The 24,036-nt window shown below is 48.8% G+C and overlaps 1 protein-coding gene across 2 annotated transcripts in view; it reads left to right on the top strand.

The window, feature by feature from the left end:
- Window positions 1-5,472: 5,472 nt before the first annotated feature.
- Window positions 5,473-24,036, top strand: part of METRN (meteorin, glial cell differentiation regulator) — a 291,968-nt gene continuing 273,404 nt past the window's right edge. For both annotated transcript variants that reach the window (XR_007776353.1, XM_050968438.1), the window contains exons 1-3: window positions 5,473-5,902; window positions 12,914-13,341; window positions 21,453-21,512. Coding sequence is in view for 1 of the 2 variants with exons in the window: in XM_050968438.1 (XP_050824395.1) it covers window positions 5,814-5,902; window positions 12,914-13,341; window positions 21,453-21,512 (577 nt within the window). In the remaining variant the exon portion in view is untranslated. The remainder of the gene's footprint in view (window positions 5,903-12,913; window positions 13,342-21,452; window positions 21,513-24,036) is intronic.

Raw genomic sequence — 24,036 nt, 5'->3', positions numbered from 1 at the left:
CCTCAGAGCCCTCACTCCCTCCTACAACCCAACCCCTTGTCCATCCCAGTGAAAATGAGCAAGGGTGAGGGAGAGCGAGCAAGGGAGGAAGTGGGGATGGAGCGAACGGGGGCAGGACTGCAGAGAAGGGATATGACAGAGGTGGGGCTTCGGGAGGGTGTTCGGTACAGGGGCGTTCGGTTTTCTGCAATTAGAAAGTTGACAGCCCTATGTCAATAACAAGAACAGTGGCCAAGCAGGGGCCAGAACCCAGATTCTCCTGCCTTTCTGGACTATGTGTGAGACATAAATCCATCCTTGTACACAATTCAGCTAGGCCCATCACTTCATCAGGAATGGGCTGAATAGAGTGGGGAATCTCAGGTTCAGAGAGGCTGTTAAGCAAGAATCCAGGACACCTAGTTCAGAATGAAGGGAGGAGGGAGCTTAGCCCTGCAAATCACAAATCACCAGCCTCCATGCTTGTGTTTATAGGTAGGGCAGGTGGCTGAGGGAAGGGCCATGTCCACGTGCCCAGGCCCGCGAGAACATTCAAACAGAAGCTAGGATTGCATGAGATCAGGGGAAAACCAGAGACCATTTTTGTTCAGGTTGTTGTGGGTGACCGGGCAGGCATGACATTGTGACAGAGACTTGTGGTGGTGACTGCAGCTCCTGTTGCATGGCTGCTTTCAGATAAAGGTAGCTGCCTGCTTGTGACAAGGGAAATGCCAGGAGGCAGGAGCACTGCCTAGCCCCTGAAGAGCACAGCTGTATCAGCTCTAGGCCGGAGGTTAAATAGCTAATGAAAAAGCCCTGGTTACAGGCTGCTGTCTGGGAATACGGGACACAATAGACGACTCAGCAACGAACTAGGGGGGCGCAGGAGGGGGATTGCACTCTGACAATGTAGGTTTACTGACCCCAGTGTGCATCACCACATAGCAGCGGGGCTAGTGCTTATTTGTGGAGCCTGGACAAATGTTCTCCCAAGGGGACACAATACTACAGTCAGAAACAAAACATCTGCCGGATGAACTTAAAACCGAAGCAGCAGCCGGCTTGTCCAGCCCCTCATCACCCATGGAGCTCCTCTTCCTTCAGACTAAATGGAGCAAACCTGGTGGGTTCCACCTGGCCAATTGGGGGGCTCCAGAAAAATGGACACCCCTGCGCCCAGACCCACCCTCACCTATGGAAACACATCTGATCCCAGCCCAGTGAACAACATGTTATACAGCTACTTTTCCCTCCATACGGGTGACATGAGGCTGGTCATTCCAGAGGAAATAACTCACTAGCTCTTTCCCAGTCTGCAGACAGATGCTCACTTTGCTGAGTTAGCTACACCTATTCATGGTCAGTAAACAATAAGTTGGCCCTTCTTGCTTGTGGTTCTTCTCTGATAAGCTCTATATATACTTCAAGCTGTATGTGCCTCCCTAAGAGATCAGGGATCTCAAGAGGTCTCATATTTCTCAGTGGTGGAATCTGAGCAGTTGACATGAACTGTTCGTGCCCTGGAAGGCCAGGAAGAGAGATCCAATCAGAGAATCAGGGAGGCATCTCAGAACTGAGCAAACACAATGACTAGACCGCCTTCTTCCACTCCGCGCGGATGATCTCTTCACAGTGGACAACATGAGGAAGCTCAAAACCTAATGAACATGGCACCTGGTTTCCCTTCTCACTGCAAGAGAGGGCGATCCTTAGGCTCGACATCAGGGTTGGGAGATCCATTGTCAGAGGAAGGCTCCTGCTGGGGAGCAGAGTCAGGGTAGAGGGGCTTGTCCCACTCTGCCTGGCCAGTGCTCCTGCCAAGGAATGGGGGAATCCCCCTCATCCTGACCCCTCTCCCCGGCAAAAGCACCAGGCAGGCAGAGTGGAGTAAGTCCCTGTGTCCTGACCCCATTTCCCCAGCAGGAGCACAGGGAGGAAGGAGGGGAACTGCAGGTGGGGAGGGGCTCCAGTTGCTCTGGCCCAGGGCCCCACAAAACTATAATCCGCCTCAGGGAGAGTGGGGGGATTTTTGTTACAAATACTCTGGTCAGCACTAAGCAAGGCCTCACCAGCTCCTTCTGTGACACGGAATAGCACAGAGACAGGCGGCCCCATTGAAAAAAATCAGTTTGATGTAGAAACTCTTCTCTGTCTTAGACATGGTGTGGCCCAAAGGATCTCCCAGACGTCAGTGAGATCACAGGAAGAGGGACTTTTCTCTGGGCATCACTGCCTCATGCCTACTGTGTACAGATCATTTCAGAGCCACAATAGCTACAGGACCTATCAGCATTTGCATTAAAAAAGGGCTGTACCTCAGCCATGTTCATTTGCTTGGAGGAGCGACTTGGCCAAGAAGACAGCATTAGTCCTGTCACAGCCCTCTCCCACCTCAGGTTTAACAGAGACATGCTTAGGAACTTGGAGAGGGATGGAGGGGCATAACCCTGAGCCATGGGGCTTGTTCATGGGGCAGCATTGTCAAGCTGATTGAAGCTGAACACAGGACACTCATTCATAAGATTCTGGCATTTAACCCCACTCTGCCACTGCCCTTGTACTGTGACCTTCAGCAAGTCACTTCGGATATGGCTATGCTACAATGAGATACCCGCAACTGGCCCATGCCAGCTGACTCGGGCTCACAGGGCTCAGGCTCCAGGGCTGTTTAATTGCAGTGTAGATGTTCAGACTGGGGCTGAATCCTGAGATCCTGAGCTCTGGGACCCTCCCACCTCGCAGGATCCTAGAACCCAGGCACCAACCTGAGCCCAAATGTCTACACACTACAATTAAAAGCCCCTTAGGCCAAGTTCCATGAGCAAGAGTCAGTTGTCAAGGGCTAGCTGCAGGTGTCTAACTGCAGTGTAGACATACCCTTAAGCTCTCTTAGTTTCAGCTATCACATCAGTAAAAAAAGACTAATGCACACCTCTGTTATATGAGGTCTCATTTGTAAAAAGTAATGTTTGAGGATGTAAGTATATGCATGTTAAATGTGATCTTTTCGTAGCTTTTAAATTATTTAGTATTTTACATTGGCTGTAGTATGGCAATTGTGAAATAAAAACACTGTGGTTAACTAGCCACTATGTATATGTGCTGCTGCCATCTAGTGGATGGAATCAGAACTTCTCAATGATATATCGTGGGCCCTATACTGCTAAGAGAAACTCATCTTCAGCACAAGTGGTAGAGGGCTTGTGGTTTTGGAGCAGGAGGTCTGAATTTTCTCCTTGCCATCACAGTGAAGGAAGGAGCAGCTGCTGTGATAACGTTAAAGTGGTAGGTTGTCACAGCCTGTTACAAAATATACATGCTTGAAGACTAACAACAGTATTGATATAGACAATGTTTTCATCAGGCACATGAGTTAAACCAGTAGTACTCACTAAGGTTTAGCCAACAAGCCAATTATCCTAAGGGGCACTGCCAAGGGCTGTGTCAGTGGCGTCCTTGTCTGAAGCTGCTAAATAATTCCTCTCTTAAACAGAGACAAATCTGAACCCAAATCCCTTCCCCTAAAACTTGGCAAATGTTTGACTCTGAATCCAAGCTTTGCAGCTCTGGCTGTTCTTAGCTGGGTGCAGGTTACCTAAACTGTCAAGCCCTATTAACAGAAGGAGAGGAAGGGTGGTCTAGTCTAGTGGATAGGATTCTGGGACTAGGAGACTTAGGTTCAGCTTCTGGCTCAGCTGTACACTTCCTTTGTGACCTTAAGCAAATAATTTAATCCACCCTGCGCCCCATTTCCCCATTGATCAAACAGTGGCTAGATAACACATCCCACTCTCACAGGGCTGTTGTGAGGATAAAATTCTTTAATGATTGTGAGGTGCTCAGGTTCTATGGGGATGTGGGCCATATACAAACCCAGACAAATGAATGTGAAATGGGTTTTACACACTGAAGGAAATCTTGATCAGATCCATCCACCAAAAAGATCTTACCCAATAAACATGCCAGCTTCTGGGCTGACAGTCACTGTGACGGGGGGGTATCTCTGGCATACCTCAGTATTTAATTTAATACTAATTTAACAACTGTATCCTTCTGTGTGCATCTCTCCTATGGCTCCTTTCTACTCACAAGCTTTCCCTCAGGACTTGTTCCACTTTAAACTTCTTCTGCTGCTGGTTTATTATCAGACAAGAGCATAATAATGGACCATGCCACCGCTTTCAGGTTGGACTCATTTTCTATGGATTCCAACAGATTGATTTCTTTCAGTATCGTTTCATGGCCTGAAGGCTCTGAATCCAGATTGCAGCCTCCTTTTCCCTACCCCAACCCCCCTTCCCTTTCTTTCTTTCTTCCATCTAAATTTACAATCCCTCATTTCCATTTTGCTCCACCCTCTCCCTAGAGACTTTATTCTCTTGCCTGTATCATTGCATTGAAATTGTTCCATGTTTATTTCAAACATTTTGGCGGGCTATCACTCCAATGGAAACTTAATTAATTGCAGGGCTTGTGGACCTGGGACAATAGCGTCTGAAAAAAATAAAATCACTGGGAACAGCTTTTGCAAGAAAGAAAGAAAGAAAGAAAGAAAGAAAGAAAGAAAGAAAGAAAGAAAGAAAGAAAGAAAAGAGTTTTTTGCTATGCAGATGAACTAATAACAGCAACAACTGGGTAATGAGGAACGTATTCCCTGTATGTTTTCAGAGCTCTTAACAAACCTGTAATGCAATTCTATTGCATTGCTACAGACAAAAAAAGGGTTGGCTCAGATACACAGTGGGCCAAACTCTGAAGTTCTAAGTCAGGAGAAAATCCTGTTACAAAGTTAGATGATCAAATTATAAGAACCTTTCTTAAGATTATACACAGCTCCATTGGCTTCATGCTCTGAACAAGAATGGAGTAAAAACTGAGCAGGGACATCAAATTTGGCTCTTTTTGCATAATTTAATATTACTTAACTTATATTGTAAATACTATTTATAATTCAAACAACCTGCATCCTGATTAGATCTACCCAAGCTGGCATTTCCTGTTTAGCTCACCTCAAAACCACAGATTTGACAATCTCATTTTCCAAGATAAATATTAGTCCTAGGGATGTCAGATCCTATGTGCAAAAGGCTCATTGATTCAGTGTATTATTCATATTGTGCATATGTGTAATAGAAAGGGGTTTGTTTACAAGTTGTGTTCATGTATATTTTACCATTTAATCAATCAGCAGTATATATATTTCCCAAAACCGTTCTCAAAAATTAAACATCCTCCTTCCCTCAAATCACCGTGCACACCAGCAGCTGTCTGTGCGCTGAACTCCTCGCATCTGGATAACAATCACTTCAAAACAGCTTTTTCACTCTTTTTTTTTCTCTTTCATTATATTGTTCTCCAATTCTAGTTGTTTTTAGGGAAAGGGAGCCCACTTCTCATCCTTCTCTCGGCTCCGATTGGCTGAAAGTTTCCGAGCCCTGCTCCGATTGGAGAATCACAAATCATCTCCCTCTCCCCCTCCGCCCCACCCCTCGCGCATTCACCCCTTAGTCCGCCGTCGCTGAATTTGACCAGCAATCTGTGGACACCTTAGACAATTTCACTATAAGCCTCTTGGTCACTTTCATCTCCACTGCTTTTCCCCTGGCTCTGAATTACAGCATCACTCTGGCCTAGCAGGAGGAAGGAGGGAAATCCTGCTTTGCATCCTGACAAGTTTTGCGGCGGAGGCCTGGGGAGATGGACGGCGGAGACATGCAGGCGTTAATTCCCCACGCACATTCCAGCATGGTGTCTGTTGGAGAAGGATTTACACTAGTCGCTGGCATTTGATTCCTCTTTCTTCTGCTTTCCTGGGAGACGAGATCTCCGAGAAGATGCCTTTGGTGCTGTGGGCTCTTTGCCTTGGTGTCCTGGATACGGTCCTTTGCAGTTACTCAGAAGACCAGTGCAGCTGGAGGGGGAGGTACGGACTTCGGTCCTCAATTAAAAATACGTAACCATTGGCAAGGATCGCCAGAGATCGCACTGTGCTAAATGTGCCCTATTGTGGGAAAGTATCTGCTTTGTGCAGAAACTCAGATAACTTTCTGTTAATAATACAGCCTCAGATCCTCCAGCTCCATTGTCTCCAGTGGGAGTTTGGATGGCTGGATGGATATTAATGAATAAAAGGCTGGTGCAGGAGAGTTTACGGTGTCACTCTAAGAAAGGAGCTGGTGGATGGGGTAGCGCATGTTCTGGCTGAGCTGCTGTAAATATCAAGAGAGGGAGCCTGATTTTGTTGGTACTTATCCTGGTGTCAATCAGGAGTAAACTCACTGAAGTCAATGGTGTAAAGGAGAGGAGCTTTTAACCAGAAGTTTGCATTCTTCTTACTAACCTGTGCCCAGGGAAATACTGAATTTCCACTTTATGTTTGAGAAAAGGAAAATTCCAATTCTTGTGGCTGCCGTTTTTAGTCAATTGAGTTTAACTTTCACAGAGCCTCTGGAGAAAATAGATTGCTTTTCCCTAAGGAGGTGATGGTTTGGGTTCTGTCCTCCATCCCCTGACTGCTATCAGAGGGGGGAAATATCTCCCTCAAAGCTAGCTAGGTGAAAGCTTACAAGGTTTTAACTTAAATCCAGTCTGGGAGAGCAACATCCATCCTCCCAAACCGTGTCTCTGTGAGCGGCAGCATCTTGTGTCCTCCGGCAGAGGTTATGGTCTCTGCACCACATAAACTCTCCCGCTGGCTACCCCAGCTTCTCTGTGCTCCGTAGTGGTGGGTTTTATTTGGTGTGCTGATTGTTTTTTTGCATCCTAGGGCTGCAGGCTTCTTATTGTTTCTTTGCAAGGTGGAGGTAAGGGAGAAAGGAGTAAAGAAGTGGAAGCGCGGGAGTTTGTTTACTCTTTCTCATCTTTATGGCTGGTCCCCTTGGAAGATCAAAGCTGCCCCCTAGAATACTCCCTGCAGTGTTACAGGGACAAGTGAGAGTTACAGACCTCTGCCACTTGCAGTTTCTTGATTCCCTGTCCTCTCCAACCTGTTCTGCACTTCATAATAATATCAATAGTGAACAATAAAATCGGATGCAGCAGTAGCTGATCCTTTCCAAATACACCATACTGCCTGCTTTCATGGGAAAATAACTCAAGTGAAAGCCTCAATAAAAAGCCTCTGAGCGGCCTGCTTTAATACATGAGCCAAATTGCTCTTTGACAGGATTTTGTTGGGAGGTTGCAGAACTCCCAGGCCAAGGAGCCATTTAAAACCACAAATATTGTTCAGATCTGAGAGCAAAGCAAGGTTTGTCAAGCAGTTACTGTAAGAGCCCTGGGGCTTGGAACACCTTTTCATTGTGTGGGTACAGTGCCTATAGGGTGACCAGACAGCAAATGTGAAAAATCGGAACAAGAGGTGGGGGGTAATAGGAATGTATATAAGAAAATGACCCAAAAATCGGGACTGTCCCTATATAACCGGGACTTGTGTCACTCTAAGTGCTTAGGACAGTGGGGCCCGACTGAGGCCTCCAAGCCATGCTGAAGTAACAACATGGAAGGAGGCTGGATTGCCATCTGTCTTGGATGGTTTAGATGCAACAAATCCTGCATCCTGGTAGGGGGTTAGACTATCCGACCCTTGCGATCCCTTTGAAACCTATGGTTCTATATGATGAGAGACAACCCAATGCCTTTGCAGAAAAGAGACCTAGACCTACAGATGGCAGCACCAAGGGCACTTTAAAAAACATCCTCAGGATAGTTCAGTGGCAGCATCTGTTTCTCAGTGGTTTTGCCTGTGTGCAATTCTACAGATGAGTTAACTACAAAGGAGCAAAGAGAAGGTCAAGTGACTGTCACTGGTTCAGTTTGGATTAAAGACCTATGCCCTTCCACCTCCTGCTGAGACTTTTGCTTGCTTACCAGTGTGACAGTGCAGAGAATGGAGAAGTATTCATATTGCTACACTCTTACTGTTCCAAAAACTTTGGAACTACTTTGGAAAAGTTTGGCTGTTGCTTTTACAGCAGAGATTTAACACAATCAGTAGCCCCCAAAAGGTTTCCAAATAAATGACTTCATCCCTCTTTTCTATCATATGTGAAGATCTAGTGAATGACTGAACTAGTTTTTCCTGCCAGGCTGTAACTGTGTGGATTTCAATGTTTTGTTATGAGGCCTGGCCGCAGAGTCACAATTTTGGGGGACTAATGTGGGCAGATATTTCTCTCCCTCCTTTCCCTGGGCAAAGACTCAACTTGTATTAGAATAGAACACTGGGGAAGACTTGTTGGCGGGTAGACTGAAAGCCCTACTAGCTTAATGTATGCACTTTCTCAAACTACTCAGAGTTGGGATGGGTCAGTACTTGGACAGGAGACCCCATTTAAAAATCCTAAAGATTATTCTTCTTTCTTAAGCCTCTTAGCACCTTTGAGATAAGATGGCAAACCAAGATCCTAGCTATTTGTTCTCACTAATGATCCCCTGACATTCTTTGTCAGTATTAAGTGTGTATGGACCAAATTCCAAAGCAGATAATTAGAGTTTGTCTTCCAAAATCTTACCTATAGTTTAAATCAGATACAGCTACAGTTTTCTGCACTTCAATTAACATCACATAGTCACACTACAGCTTAGCTAACTGCTGTATTTTATATCAAAGGTATTTCAATACAGATGTGAAGTGCTCCTTATATATCCCTGTCTGCTTTGAGTTCTTTGGGTGGAAAGAACTATAGAACAACACAGTAGTTTTATATTATAATTCTTTTTTGTTTAAAAAACAAACAAACAGGAGGTAGAATGGATAGGGCACTAAACTATGACCGGTTCGGTTCCTTTCTCTGCTTCTTAGCAAGTCACACCCCTGCTCTGTGCTTTGGTTTCCCCTCAAATCCTTTGCCTGTCTTCTCTACTGCAAGCACTTTGGGGCAGAGACTGTATCTTCCTATGTGGTTGCTATAACGGTCCCAGCTGGGTGCCCAATCCATTAGTGCATGCTGCCTCTCAGAGCCTCCATTCTGTTCACACATATGGAATTCTAATGTATCTTCATTTGCATTACAGATAAAAGATAGTCTTGTGGGTCAGGAACGTGATTAGGAGCTGAGCTGCCTAGGTTGTGCTACAGGCTCATGGTGTGACCTTGCACAAGTCTCTCTGTGCCTCACTTTACTCATCTGATCCATCTCATCGTGGGGGAAAGGGGACCAATGATTAATTGCTTGATTGCTTAATGCACTTGAAGATCCTTAGCTAAAAAGGGCTATTAGACATCAAAGGAGATACAAAATACAATCCTAGAGCCTTAAAATTCTGCCTTCCCTGCAAGGGAATGTCACTGAAAGACACCGAGTTCCTGTACCAAACGGTTGTTCCAGGCCTGCTGGGAGGTTAAGGTTAAGGCTCCAGGAGATGCTATAAATTCTAAACATTAGCATGGAGAAAAGTGGAGGCCATAGGCCATCCTCCAGCAAGGGGGCTCCCCCCTGCACTCTCTGTTCTTTATACTGTGCACACTCTGCATGCCTAGAGATGTATACAAGCCAGCAGCATAGTAGAGCAGCAGGATTACTTTGCCCAAAGCAAGCATCTGCAGGCCTGCTGCTAAACTAAGTTTACTCTGAATGGCCTCAAATCTCTTCTTGCACAACAGGTGAGAGCAGAAGGAAAGCAGAGTAAATCCCATCTCGGATTCAGGAGAAAGCTGAGCTTTAATTTGTAAAAGATAACAGGAGCATACAGGGGCAAGCTACCCCCAGAGCTCCCACAACCTGTCCTCCCCTGACAGCTCCCTCTGATGGACACCTCTTAGGAATTCGCCCAGCTGTACACAGCTCCAACCTTCTCTGTCGCTTCTCAGCCAAACCCCTCGGGTTCAGCTTTGAGTAAGGGGAATACTATACATTGCCATTTATTCTGGAAGGAAAGGCTTGCTGACCAGGGCCCCATGCAGACTCCCGGTACTTAGTTCCTGTCATTTCAGTTAGGAAAGCAAAAGCCAGAAGACAACAAACGCTCCTGAGTGGTGTGTGAGGCCTGGGATATGCAGGGGATCAGACTAGATGATCTGGTGGCCACTTCCAGCCCCAAACTCAATAATTACAACAAAACCTTAGGCCAACAATGTCACAGAGGCCAGTGATTTGTAGGTACCCTCTAGAGGTACCTTGAACCAGGAGGTGCTGAGCATCCACAAGTGAAATCTCTACAAGTTGTTGGGGCCCAGTAGCTCAGACAATGAGGTGCAAGATATTAGCCCCACCAAATAAAAAAACCTGAGGGCCTCCCCTCATAATCAGAGGCCAGGCTTGAAAATTCTGGCCATAGGAGGGAGGAGTTTGGTGGTGGCCAGGCAGCCAGAAAGAGGAGAGGTCTTAGGAAAAGAGAAGCTGCATGTCCATGTCTTGGGAGGATCAGGCATAATTTGGATAAAGAAGAGCATGAGACGTCCAGGCCTGGAGCCTGGTATGCCATATATTCAGGCTTAGTGGTGGCTTTGGTTGGGAGATGCTGATATAATAGGCATTCCAAACCCATTGGGATAGGAGCAACTTCATTTCCTGGAGCCTTTGCACCTCATAATGCTGCATCTTGGCAGGGGGTTAGACTAGCTGACTCTTGCAGTCCCTTCTAGCCTAGGATTCTATGATTGTCATGCTGTTTCTGCAGCGAGGTAGAGAAAGGGGCCCTCAGCTCTGCGTTTGTGTCTGAACTTCACCAAAGCATCAGGGTATCTGGAGCCCCAGAGAAAAATGAGGAATAGCTATGAAGTTTGGAAGGGGGCGGGGTGGATTTGGGGATCCAGGGTCTGATTCAGGTCCATCTCCATCTGGAACATTAATGATCTGGAGGACAGCGTGGACTGCACTCTCAGCAAGTTTGCAGATGACACTAAACTAGGAGAAGTGGTAGATACGCTGGAGAGTAGGGATAGGATACAGAGGGACCTAGACAAATTAGAGGACTAGACCAAAAGAAACCTGATGAGGTTCAATAAGGACAAGTGCAGAGTCCTGCACTTAGGACGGAAGAATCCCATTCACTGTTACAGACTAGGGACCAAATGGCTAGGAAGCAGTTCTGCAGAAAAGGACCTAGGGGTTACAGTGAACGAGAAGCAGGATAGGAGTCAACAGTGTGCCCTTGTTGCCAAGAAGACTAACAGCATTTTGGGCTTTATAAGTAGGGGTATTGCCAGCAGATCGAGGGACGTGATCATTCCCCTCTATTCGACATTGGTGAGGCCTCATTTGGAGTACTTTGTCCAGTTTTGGGCCCCACACTACAAGAAGGATGTGGAAAAATTGGAAAGACTCCAGCAGAGGGCAACAAAAATGATTAGGGGGCTGGAGCACATGACCTATGAGGAGAGGCTGAGGGAACTGGGATTGTTTAGTCTGCAGAAGAGAAGAATGAGGGGGGGATTTGATAGCTGCTTTCAACTACCTGAAAGGGGGTTCCAAAGAGGATGGATCTAGACTGTTAGCAGTGGTACCTGATGACAGAACAAGGAGTAATGGTCTCAAGTTGCAGTGGGAGAGGTTTAGGTTGGATATTAGGAATAACTTTTTCAGTAGGAGGCTGGTGAAACTCTGGAATGGGTTACCTAGGGACATGGTGGAATCTCCTTCCTTAGAGGTTTTTAAGGTCAGGCTTAACAAAGCCCTGGCTGGGATGATTTAGTTGGGAATTGGTCCTGCTTTGAGCAGGGGGTTGGACTAGATGACCTCCTGAGATCCCTTCCAACCCTGATATTTTATGATTCTATGATTTCCAAGCTGGTTGCACAGTAATTGAGCAGGCTGCTCCATGAGGAAGGAGCAAGTAGGCATGAAGCCAGCCCAGAGCTGGAGGAGGAAGAGAAGAGGAGCAGTCAGGAAAGTGTTTAGCCTGACTCTTTGTTACAAGCTATACTCCCACATTCTAGGTCTGCCATGGAGTGCCCCAGTCACTAAGACCCAGATCCTGCAAGGGAGTTAAGCGCTTAACTCCCACTCAAATCAATGGGATGTAAGCACCTAACAAATACTTTGGAGGATCAGGGCCCAGTCCTACTCCCAAGGCTCTTGGGCACGTGGGGTCAGTGCCAGTAGCTGTGGCCATTGAATGCTAGTTTAATCTGCTGCATGGCAGGGCCATTGGGAGATGAAGTGGCCCTGGAGCATGCTGGGATAGAGAGCCTTGTGCCAAAGGGCTAGTACAGTGGTTCTCGACCCGGGGCCCGGGGCCACATGCAGCCCAGTTAGCATACAGCTGTGGCCCAGCTCAGCTGTGTGCTAAAGGCCACCCGCATGCTGGAGACTGCTAGGTTCCCGGGGCAGAGGGATCTGGGCTGCCCCACCACCTAGTACAGTGGGGTCGGGGTATGAGCTGCCATTCTGCCCTGCATGGCGGGAGTCTGGAGTTTGGGCTGCCAGCCGGCCCCATGGGGTCAGGTGTCTGGGGCTGCTGGCCAGCCTCACAGGGTCGGGAGCCTGGGGCAGCTGCCTGGCCCCACAAACTCTAGGGTCCAGGGCAGTTATGGGACAGGGATCCAGGGTCGAGGCAGCCAGCCCACCTTGTGTGGTGGGGCTCGCAGCAGCCAGCCCGCCCCACGTAGCAGGGGTCCAGGGTTGGGGTAGGCAGCCGGCTCCATGAGCTCTGGGGTCCAGGGCAGACAGCTGGCCCTGGTCCAGGGAAGCTGTGCGGCAGGGGTCCAGGGCGGAGGTCCGGCTTGCTCTGCAGGGTCCAGGGCTGCCGGCCCGGTCCCACAAGCTCCAAGGTTCAGGGCAGCCGTGTGGCAGGAGTCTGGGGCAGCCACATGGCAAGGGTCTGGGGTGGGCAGCAGGGGTCCAGGTCGGGGTCCGGGCTGCCGCTGCCCTGCCATCCGGCCCCTGCGGCCCAGCTAACACGTTGTGGGCCACATATGCAGCTCACAATGTGTAATAAGTTGATAACCATTGGGCTAGCACTATGGTAACATTCGTTTGTTCTCCCCTTGCAGTGGCCTGTCCCAGGAATCAGGCAGCGTGGAGCAGATCTCTCTACACTGTGCCGAGGGCTCACTGGAATGGCTGTACCCAGCTGGGGCTTTACGCCTCAGCCTCTCCCCCCGCCTCCCCACGAGCATTGCAGCCGAAGGGAAGAGCCCCAGGCAGGTCACCACCTGTATCAAGCCCTCCAGCACCTTCCGAGGAGCTCAGATCTATCTGGAGAGGAATGGGATCCTGGAGCTGTTGCTGTCTGAGGCAGATGCATCACTCCGCCCCAGGGTGCACTGCTTCAGCTGGCAGCCCCAGGAGAAAGTAGCACTGTTCCTTCAGTCTACCTTGCACCAGGACATCAGCCGTCGGATCGCTGCCTTCCGCTATGAGCTGCGGGGAGACTGGAACTCACGCCTCTCACTGACCTCCAGCAATCTCAGCATGGAAGGTAAATAGCCAGTGGCATGGCTCCACAGGTTGCAAATGTAACATTGACAGACCCTGGTCATCTGTGGGTGGGATTGGACCTGGGACCTCTGGAGCTAAAAGCATGAGCCTCTACTGCATGAGCTAAAAGCCATACAGCTGTTAGCTAAGTCTGTAAAGAAGACTCATTACTCTCTCTCTCTAAGCAACCTTTAGAGGGAACAGAATACCGCCCCCAGGAGGTGTGTGGGTTACACCACGACTATTAACCAGTTTCGCTGCTAACCCATATTGCTCTTCTGTCCTGTTCTGTAAGATCCACCACAGCAGTGCCCTCCTGACACAAGTTGCTGCTCCAGCAGGATGAGATTCCTCACTGCATTGTTCTACCAGGGCCAGCTAAAAATCTAGGCTTGTGTGCATCCTTTTAGAGAGGGAGGCTGGCTGGAGCAGGGCACAAGGACCCAGGACTCGTGGGTTCTATTCCTTATTCTGACACTGACTCACTGTGTAACCTTGGGCAAATTGCTTCACCTCTTTGTACTTTGGCTTCCCTCTTTGTACCACTGCTGATGTACCTTACAGGATAATTAGTTAATAACAGGCCAGTCCTCAAGGCCTTACTTAGTTTGCACTCAGGCAAAATTCCCCTTGATTAATGAAGACAATGGGAAGTTTTGCATGAGTCAGGTGCCAGGATTGGGTCTATTATTGGCAGTGATAGCAGGGCCCTGAGCCACGCAGCTGTTACACAGTGTGACTTTGGTCAGTGGGAATCTTCTTGGGTTTCTTGCAGCTCCAGGCTGCAAAGAGGCACAGGCTGCAGGAGGTTCCAGCCACTGGCTGCATCATGTGGGCCTCCTGTTAGGGACTGGGAGGGGACGGTAACCCAAGCTGGCCTCTCTGCCTGAGCATGTTCAGAGAGCAAAGCCAGGAGCCAGAGGAGGATCGCGAAGCAGCTCCTATCGACATGTTTAATTGGCGCTTACTTGCCTCATGGCTGAGCTAACGAAAGTCCACTGTGGGGCCTGCAAGAGACATCCTTGCCATTCAGCCACCCCAGAGATAAGGGGCTCTCCTGGTCACCATGGCAACCCAGGCATTCCCCCCATGTGAACACCAAGGGCTGCTGTCTTGCAGCACTCTGGGAACCCTAAACATGGGATTAGTGTGACTGGTTTTTCAGGAGAGAGGATTTGGAAAGAAGTAGCCTGGCCCTGCAGCAATGGTTCTTTCCCCCCTCTTCACCTTCCCAGCCATAGGAACAGCCTCCGATGGCAGCAGAGGTGGCCCCTGGTCAGAGAAAGAGCACAAAGATCTGGAAGCTGTGGGCTGGATGAATTAGCAGTATGTTGTGACAGAGCTAGCAACAGGCCAAGCATACTCTTCCATGCCTGGAGAGCTAGTCTGCCCTAGTCAGGTACCCCATGTAAAGATACCATAACACCAACACCTGCCTCAAGGGCTTGTCTGGGAATGTCAAGACTGGATTCACCCTGAGCCTTTCTGTATAAGAGGATAGAAACCGACTGTTGAATCCCAGGCACCTTGAACACTGGGAAAATTCTCCTCCTGCTCTGGGTTCTCAGACCTAAAGCTCAGCAGTGTTTGAACTAGGGAGGGACGTGCGTGTGGTAGGGGTCATCCAGACCAAGGGAAACTTGGGCTCAAGCCAAATCCCTGGCTCCATCTCTAGCCTATATCACAGAAGGGGAGCATGTCATTGCCTTCCTCCACTGCCAGCTGTAAGTCACTGTGTATTTCTGATTATTAAAGAACACTGGGGTTGGGGTAGAGGAAACATTTCCCCTTGGTGAGAAATAGCATTCATGGTCCTGTTCAGAATGTCCCAAGAATGGATGGAGCTGCCCCTTTCCCATCATGGCTGTCACTAGTTCTGTTTCTAAAGGAACTGGTTTCGAGGTTAACAGATGATTATGTGCTGCTATGGAGCACATTTGGCTCTTACCTCCCAGTTTGTGTGGGTAGTTTCTCCAGTAGAAGATCCTCCTCCTCAAAGGGCACACGGTGGTTCTGTGAGTGTGCTCTGAGTCAGGGACTCTGTATTCTGTTCCCCAGGGCAAGTCACTGAACTGCTTGGTTTCCTGCTCTCTGCACTGGGGATGCCAACAATGAACTACCATGCAGGGGAGGGGCAAGGCTACATGAATTGCAGTTTGTAAAGCACTTTAGACTGACAGGTTGAGGGAAGGCTAAACTGTACTGGGAGGAACACAGCACCCTGAGAGTCAGTTCAATTCCTGGCTCTCCACAGACTCCTCAGCTGACCTTGGGCAAATCATAAGCACTTTTGTTCCCCAACTGTAAAGCAAGGGTGGTCATGCTTGCTTTCTCCCTCTCCTTATCGATCCTGTCTGTTTAGCCTGTAACTGCTTTAGGCCAAGGCTGTCTCTTGCTATGTGTACATACAGCACCTTGCAGAATGAGGGGTCTGTGAACATAAGAACAGCCATATTGGGTCAGGCCAAAGGTCCATCTAGCCCAGTATCCTATCTTCTGACAATGCCAGGTGTCCCAAAGGGAATGGACAGAACAGGTAATCACCAAATGATCCATCCCCTGTCGCCCATTCCCAGCTTCTGGCAAACAGAGGCTAGGGTCACCATCCCTGGCCCATCCTGGCTAATAGCCATTGATAGACCTATCCTCCATGAATTTATCTTGTTTTTTTTTAACCCTGTTATAGTCTTAGCCTTCAGAATATCCTCTGGCAAGGAGTTCCACTGGTTTACTGTGCGTTGTGTGAAAAAATACTTCCTTTTGTTTTAAATCTGAGGCCTATTAATTTCATTTAGTGACCCCTAGTTCTTGTGTTATGAAAAGAAGTAAATAACACTTCCTTCCTTACTTTCTCCACACCAGTTATGATTTTATAGACCTCTATCATATCCCCCCTTAATTGTCTCTCTTCCAAGCTGAAAAGTCCCAGTCTTATTAATCTCTCCTCATATGGCAGGAATTCCATACCCCTAATCATTTTTGTTGCTCTTTTCTGAACCTTTTGCTATTCCAATATATCTTTTTAAAGCTGGGGCGACCATATCTGCATGCAGTATTCAAGATGTGGGCATACCCATGGATTTATATAGAGGCAATATGATATTTTCTGTTTTATTATCTATCCCATTCTTAACAATTCCCAACATTCTGTTCACTTTTTTGCCTGCTGCTGCACACTGAGTGGATGTTTTCAGAGAACTATCCACAACTCTCTTTCTTGAATGGTAAAGCTAATTTAGACCCCATCATTTTATATGTATGTTTTCCGATGTGCATTACTTTGCATTTATCAACATTGAATTTCATCTGCCATTTTGTTGCCCAGTCACCCAGTTTTGTGCGATCTTTTTGTAGCTCTTCGCAGTCTGCTTGGGACTTAACTATCTTGAGTAGTTTTGTATCATCTGCAAACTTTGCCACCTCACTGTTTACCTCTTTTTCCAGATCATTTATGAATATGTTGAATAGGACTGGTCCCAGCACAGACCCCTGGGGGACACCACTATTTACCTCTCTCCATTCTGAAACCTGATCATTTATTCCTACCCTTTGTTTACTATCTTTTAACCAGTTATCAATCCATGAGAGAACCTTCCCTCTTAGCCCATGACTGCTTATTTTGCTTAAGAGCCTTTGGTGAGGGACCTTGTCAAAGGCTTTCTGAAAATCTACTTACACTATATCTACTGGATCTCCTTTGTCCGCATGCCTGCTGACCTCCCCTCAAAGAATTCTAGTAGATTGGTGAGGCATGATTTCCCTTTACAAAAACCATGTTGACTATTTCCCAACAAATTATGTTCATCTATATGTCTGACAATTTTGTTCTTTACGATAGTTTCAACCAATTTGCCTGGTACTGAAGTGAGGCTTACTGGCCTGTAGTTGCCAGGGTCACCTCTGGAGCCTTTTTAAAAAATTGGCATCACATTAGCTATGCTCCAGTCATTTGGTATAGAAGCTGATTTAAATGATAGGTTACAATCTACTGTTAGTAGTTCTGCAATTTCACATTTGAGTTCCTTCAGAATTCTTGGGTGAATACCATCTGAGCCTTGTGACTTATTACTGTTTAGTTTATCAATTTGTTTCAAAATCTCCTCTAATGACACCTCAATCTGGAACAGATGCTCAGATTTGTCACCTAAAAAGAATGGCTCAGGTTTAGGAATCTCCCTCATATCCTCAGCCATGGAGACCAATGCAAATAATTCATTTAGTTTCTCCGTAATGGCCTTATTGTTCTTGAGTGCTTCTTTAGCATCTCGAATGTGAAATGACCCCACTGGTTGTTTAGCAGGCTTCACTGTGACCCAGGGACCACTTGATGCCAAATGACAGAGGTCGCAGAGGGGATGCATAATAATAATATTAGAAATTGGAGATCAGGCAGGACCAAAACTCATGTGTATGTGGACCGCCCAGCCTGCAACTCAGGTGTACACAGCTTGGAACGTCACCAGACAGCCCTTACAGGAAAGATACTGCAGTACTGTAGGATGATGGGGTAGAACATATCAGCCTATGAGTGTGTTTTTGGGAGGGCACCATGCCACAGAAATGAAGCAAGTGTACAAAGTTTTCCATAGGGAACATGATACACAAAAGCTGTGTGGTCTGGTGACTTGAATTAAGTGCTAATAGTCAAGTATTTGTGAGCTCAGTTCTTGCACTCTGCTGCCAATTCACTCTGTTGCTTTGAGCAAGTCACTTTACCTCTCTTTGCCACCAAATGGAATAATGCTTTCCTAGGTCCTTGGAAAGGGAGATGGAAAGTTAAATTAATGCTTGAGAAATATGAATGCTAAATATTATTCCTCTTTTGGCCAAGTAGTGTGTGGCCCAAGCAGGGTTAGCCTATGAGATCTGGCAAAGCTCAGAGAGGGTTATGAACAGCAGTTAGTCCTGTTGCACCTGCCCATCCTCATGTCCTCAGCCCAAGGGAAAGCCTGGCTCAAACAGATGGGCACCCCAACTTAAGGATTCCTTTCAGTCTCTGCTCCAGGGTGTGAACCCCAGGGGTGGAGGGGTGGGTAGTTGTGTCTTGATTTGTTTTTCTAGTTCCAGTGGCTAGTGCATCAATTCTGAAATGTGCTTTCTCTGGTCTCTTAACTCCTTATGCAAGGGGTGGGCACATTTTTTGGCCCGAGGGCCACATCTGGGTGGGGAAATTGCTTGCTGGGCCATGAATGTATGGCTGGGGCAGGGGTTTGGGGTGCGGGAGGGAGTGCGGGGTGTGGGAGGGGGTGCGGAGTGCAGGAAGGGGCTCAGGGCAAGGAGTTGGGGAAGAGGAGGGGTATGGAGTGTATGAGGGGGCTCAGGGAAGGGGGTTGGGGTGAAGGAGGGGGTGCACAGTTCAGGGTGGGCTCAGGGCAGTGGTGCAGGGAGGGGTGCGGAGTGTGGGACGGGGCTCAGGGCAGGGGTGCAGGGAGGAGTGTGGGAGGGAGCTTAGGGCAGGGGGTTGGGGTGCAGGAGAGGTGTGGGGTGAAGCAGGGTGCTCAGGGCAGGGGGTTGGGGTGCAGGAAGTGTGCAGGGTTTGGCACGGGGTTGGGGTGCAGGTGGGGGGCTAAGGGCAGGGAGCTGGTGTTCAGGGTGCAGAAGGGGTTCGGGGTGCTGGCTCCGGCCCAGTGCTACTTACCTGGAGTGGCCCTGGGGTGGCAGTGGCATGCAGTGGCCCTGGCCCCAACCCCGCACTGCTCCGGCCCCTGGGGTGGGGCGGGGCAGAAGGCTCCACATGCTGCCCTTGCCTTTGGGTACCTCTCCCAAAGCTCCCATTGGCTGCGGTTCTCCATTGTTGGCCAATAGGAGCTTCAGGAGAGGTACCCACAGGCAAGGGCAGTGCACAGAGCCCTCTGCCCCTCTTCCCCAGGGGCCACAGGGACGTGGTGCTGACTGCTTCTGGGAGCAGTGCGGGGCCGCAGCACCACAGAGGTGGCAATCCCATGGGCCGGCTCCAAAGCCCTGAGGGGCCAGATCTGGACCGTGGGCTGTAGTTTGCCTTATGCTCTCTGGAGGGGCAGTGGAGCAGTCTAAACAGTGCCTTATACCAAAGGTTCTCAATCTTTTTCTTTCTGAGGCCCCCACAACATGCTATAAAAACTCCACAGCCCATATGTGCCACAACAACTGGTTTTCTGCATATAAAAGCCAGGGCCAGCGTTAGGGGAAGCAAGCAGGGCCACACCACAGAGGACCCCGCAAAGGTAAGCTGCTCAGACTTCAGCTTCAGACCCGGGTGGCAGGACTTGGAGCCCCAGGCTTCAGCCCCAAGCAGTGGGGCTTCAGCTTTCTGCCTTGGGCCCCCGCAAGTCTAATGCCAGCCCTGCTTAGTGGGCTCCCTGAAACCTGTTCACAGCCCCACAGGGGGCCCTGGACCCCTGGTTGAGAACCAGACTTACACAGCCATTTGCTCAATGGAGAGCTGCCCTGTACTATGGAGAAAGAAGGGGTTTTGCTGAAAGTGACCTTTGCCAGTGGTGGATTACCCTTGCCCAGGGGGCTCAGCCAATTGGAGGACCCTGGAAAAATAAGCACCATGTTAGAAATCCGCTATGGGTTGGCAGAAGCCAGGAGCCCTGGCAGAAGCCGTGGGGCAGGCAGGGGAAGCCCCAGCGCCAAGACCCTGGTCCTCAGCAGAAGCACGGGGCGGCGGGGAAAACCCCAGCATCTGGAGCTACAGCCCGGGGACTTGAGTAGCTCTCACTTACCACTGTGGCCCCAGGGCCGTGGAGGGGGGGGAAAGAGCTTCTCTGGTCTTGGGGCTGCAATGGGGAGGGAAAGGAAGGAGCGAACCGGGGGTAGGGCCACAGTGGAGGGGCAGAATGGGCTGGGACTGTGGGCAAAACAGGGGCAGGGCCGCCGGAGAAAGGGGCAGAATGGGGGCAGGGCTGTGGGGGAAGGGAGTGGAATGGGATGGGGCCATGGGTGGGGCTGCCGGTGGAAGGGGCAGAATACGGGCAGGAACCCAGGTGGAAGGGTGGGGTGGGGCCACAGTTCTGGTGCCAGGGTCCCTCCACTTGCTCTGACCCAGGGCCCCAGGAGACCTTAATCCGCCTCTGCCTTTACATACCATATGCAGAGCAGGAGTGGGCGGCAACAGGAGGATCTGTTATCTCAGTAGAGTCTGGGGCAGTAAGGAACTGGGATGCAGTCTCCCAAACTTGTACTATACCAGGGTTGGAAGGCAGCAGCTAGAGATCTAGGGAAAGGGAGACAGGCTAGAATGGAAACTAGTATACCCAAAGACTGACCCATGTCATCACCTTCCTCTGACAGGGCAGTTGTATTTTGACTTAAGGGTAAAGCTGGGCGCTTGATCTAACTCTCACAGGTGTTACATGTGTGAGCACAAGCTACAAAGTACAGAGCGAGGCAGGGAGAGCGCAGCTGCCAACTTGTGGCTGCCCAGGAGCAGGAGTGAGGCCTAAGAGGGGAGAATATAGCTAAACAGCTTATTAGCATGATGAGGGTCACACTTCAGTCCACATTTCCTCCAACACACTTGTTCTCTGCCCACAAAGGGCAAGATGCTCTGTCCCTCAGTGCAGAAGGTACTGTCCAGCACTGCTTATGTTCTGCATGCATAGCCTCTGCCAGCAATGGCCAATGGGCCCCTTGCACATCCTGTGGAGCACCATGGAATCACTTGGATACAGCGGACCAGCAACCCCCATCTTGTTCTTCCCTTCTCCTGAGCAGTTCATTGCAACTCCTGACTCAGCCAGAGGGGTCACTGCAGAGCTCCCCAGAGCACATTGCCTCTGCAGTTTTCCCCACACAAATCCAAAAGCTCTGAACTTGACTCTGGGACCTTTGTATTTTCTCTTCAGAATCCACATCCCTTGTGCATGGTGCTATTGCAGGGGGAAGCTGCATTCCAGCAGGCCAGCTTCCAAGGAGAGGGAGCCCCAAGAGGGCACTGGGCAGCAGAGCAACCCTTGTGGGAACAAAGGCAGAGCCCCAGGCACCCGCTGGTTTGAGGAGGCCAGATGGCAATGCTGTGTGTCACCTGCAAACAAAAGGGATTAAGCCAGCATTCCCACCTCAAGAATATCTGAGCAGGAAGCCTGGGACTCACTTCTAATATAACTTTTCTCTGTTTGGATGCTGCAGGGGCATGCCGGCCATGTAATGACACTGAGATCTTGATGGCCCTTTGCACCAGTGACTTTGGTGAGTACAGCTTCTGCCATTTCTGCATTCACTGTTGCCCTCTTTTGCTTCACATTCTCTTTCCCCAAGGGTTCTGTTTCCAGGAATTGGGGGTGTGTGACATCAGTAGATCCAAGAATTAAACAGAGACCAAAGAAAAATCCAGTCTCTGATGTCCCCACATAATACACAGTACTATTTACCACTGGCTTCTACTAGAGAGAATGAGAACAGCTCAGTTATGTGTCACAGGCCCTATGACAGCTATGGAGGTTCTTCTTTATCTTAAGTGGTAAGGAACTGTGCTGATAGATTAAAAGGCTTTGAAATCTATTCCCCGTGTTGCCAAGGAGTTCTGGGAGGTTTCTGGCAAACAGTAGAGTTGTGCAGAGCACAACAGTTTCATTCTGTGGCAGCTCTCAAGGTTCTGAACTTTATTTTTGTTCCATGTTAGAACATTTCACACATTTTAGCTAAACTGAATCATGTTGAAACATCTGTTTTTGGATGGAAAGTGTGAGCTTTTCGATCTGGCTTCCCTTCCCTCATCAGATGTGACCAGAGAGCTCTTGGCCAAAAAAAGCCTTGCCTATGAAAGCAGGCTAAACTGATACATTTCTGCAAAACGTTTCCGCTTTGACAAAATCGCATATTTCAGTAAAAGTCATTTGATCAAAAATGTTCCAACCCGCTCTAGTAAGTATTGGAATGAAAGCTGGAGTACTGTGTGGCCAGATTTGTTTCTTAATATCCTCTGTGTTGAGTCTTTCATACACCCCTGCATTCCACAGGTCTTCCCAGTGAAATAATTGGTGCAGAAATAAAAGACAGAGGAAGAGGGAGAAATTCAACAGCGTAGGCAAAGCAGAAAAGCCTCTTCCCCTGCAGCACAGGGGCCAGGCACTTGAAATGGAAAAGAGGGGTCATCATTTCATCCTCCCCAGCCACCTGCAAGCACACACGGGGTTGTGCATAGTCTAGATCTGACAGAGCATGTGCATGGGAGCTACTCACAGTATGAACTTTCCAAATGCTGAGAAAAACAAGGGGCAGTTCATGTGGAATCACTGAGAGCCCAGTGTGGCAGCTTTACAACGGCAAACAACCCAGCCATTGCCCTTTGTTCCTGCCAGTTAATTAGCTGACACATAGCTGGCAAGCCAGGCCACGGCAGGTAGCCTGTGGTAAGTGCTGCCAGCATTTGCTCCAGGCTGTGATCACACAGCTGAAAACAGTCTTGCTCCCAGCACACATGGCTGTGCCACAGTGGACAGTTGCCAATTATTCCTGCACATGGTATTAGCCTGCTGATTTGCATCTCTAAAGAGTAGAAGGAAGGTCAGGGGTCACTGGCTGCCTGGTCTGGAGTTGCCATGGCAATGAAGAAGTCAAAGGTAAGAGCAAGGGATTTGCTATGCTAGATCAGATCATAAATCCATCAAGTGGTCTGGCAGAGGCCAATACCTGCTGATTCAGGGAAGGCCAACCGCACTAGAATGCACCCAGCTAATTGTGCAGTATTACACATAATATGTGCAAGGAGAAGAAAATCCCTTTCTGACCTTCACAGGTGATCAGTGCATGCACTGAAGCATGAGGCTTCATATCCTTTATCTCAGTACATAACTGTGAATGCTCGGAAATGCCCATGAGCATCCAGCCTATGACTTTGATTCAATGACCCCCAGCGAAAGCACATTCCCCAAGTTGGCTGTCCTCTGTGTGAAGGGGGATTTTCTTTTATGGTCTCTCTAAACTTACCAGCCATTCCTTTCAAGGAGTGACATCCCAACTAGAGCAGAGGGGGAGGGGGCGGTGATGATCCCTTTAGAATACAGCACTTGACATCCATCTGCTGCATTACAAGAGGATTAACATAGGAGAACCCACTGAGCCCTGGTCTATACTAGACTTTTGGGGGGATGCAGTTCCAGCAGTGGTAGTAGGGATCAGAGCACGGCATGGATAGAGCATTGGTGTTTTTGCCACTGTCCCCTAGACTTGCTCAAGTATCTCCCCTTCTTATTTTGGCCAGTGAACGTCAATTCTCTCCTGCAGCTCCTCCTCACTGCAAAGCACTGCTAACTGAGTTCAGTGCAGGAAACCCTGGGAGAGTTTCTCTGGCCTGTGTTATGCAGGAGATCAGACTTGATGCTCACAGTGGTCCCTTCTGGTCTTACAAATCTATAATGCATCTCCATTGTGATCTGCAGTCCCTTCAGCTATTCCAGCACCACATCCCCATGCAGACCTGCCAGTGCACTGAACATGTAAATACTTCAGGCTTTGGGCTCAGGTTTCCAGAAACAAGAGGCTGGTGCACTGACCCCCTGTGCCACCTATACCTAGTCAGTTTTTCCCAGATAGCTAAGTGTTCCCAGTTAGGGATGCAGAATAAATAGAGATATCCTGTCTCCCAGAGCTAGAAGGGACCTTGAAAGGTTATTGAGTCCAGCCCCTACTACCTTCACTAGCAGGACCAGGTACTGATTTTGCCTTAGACCCCTAAGTGGCCCCCTCAAGGATTGAACTCACAACCCTGGGT

The sequence above is a fragment of the Gopherus flavomarginatus genome, chromosome 9, assembly GCF_025201925.1.
Source record: "Gopherus flavomarginatus isolate rGopFla2 chromosome 9, rGopFla2.mat.asm, whole genome shotgun sequence".
Classification (NCBI taxonomy): Eukaryota; Metazoa; Chordata; order Testudines; family Testudinidae; genus Gopherus; species Gopherus flavomarginatus.
Note: the sequence above shows the minus strand (reverse complement) of the source record. Positions and strands in the feature narration are given on the sequence as shown.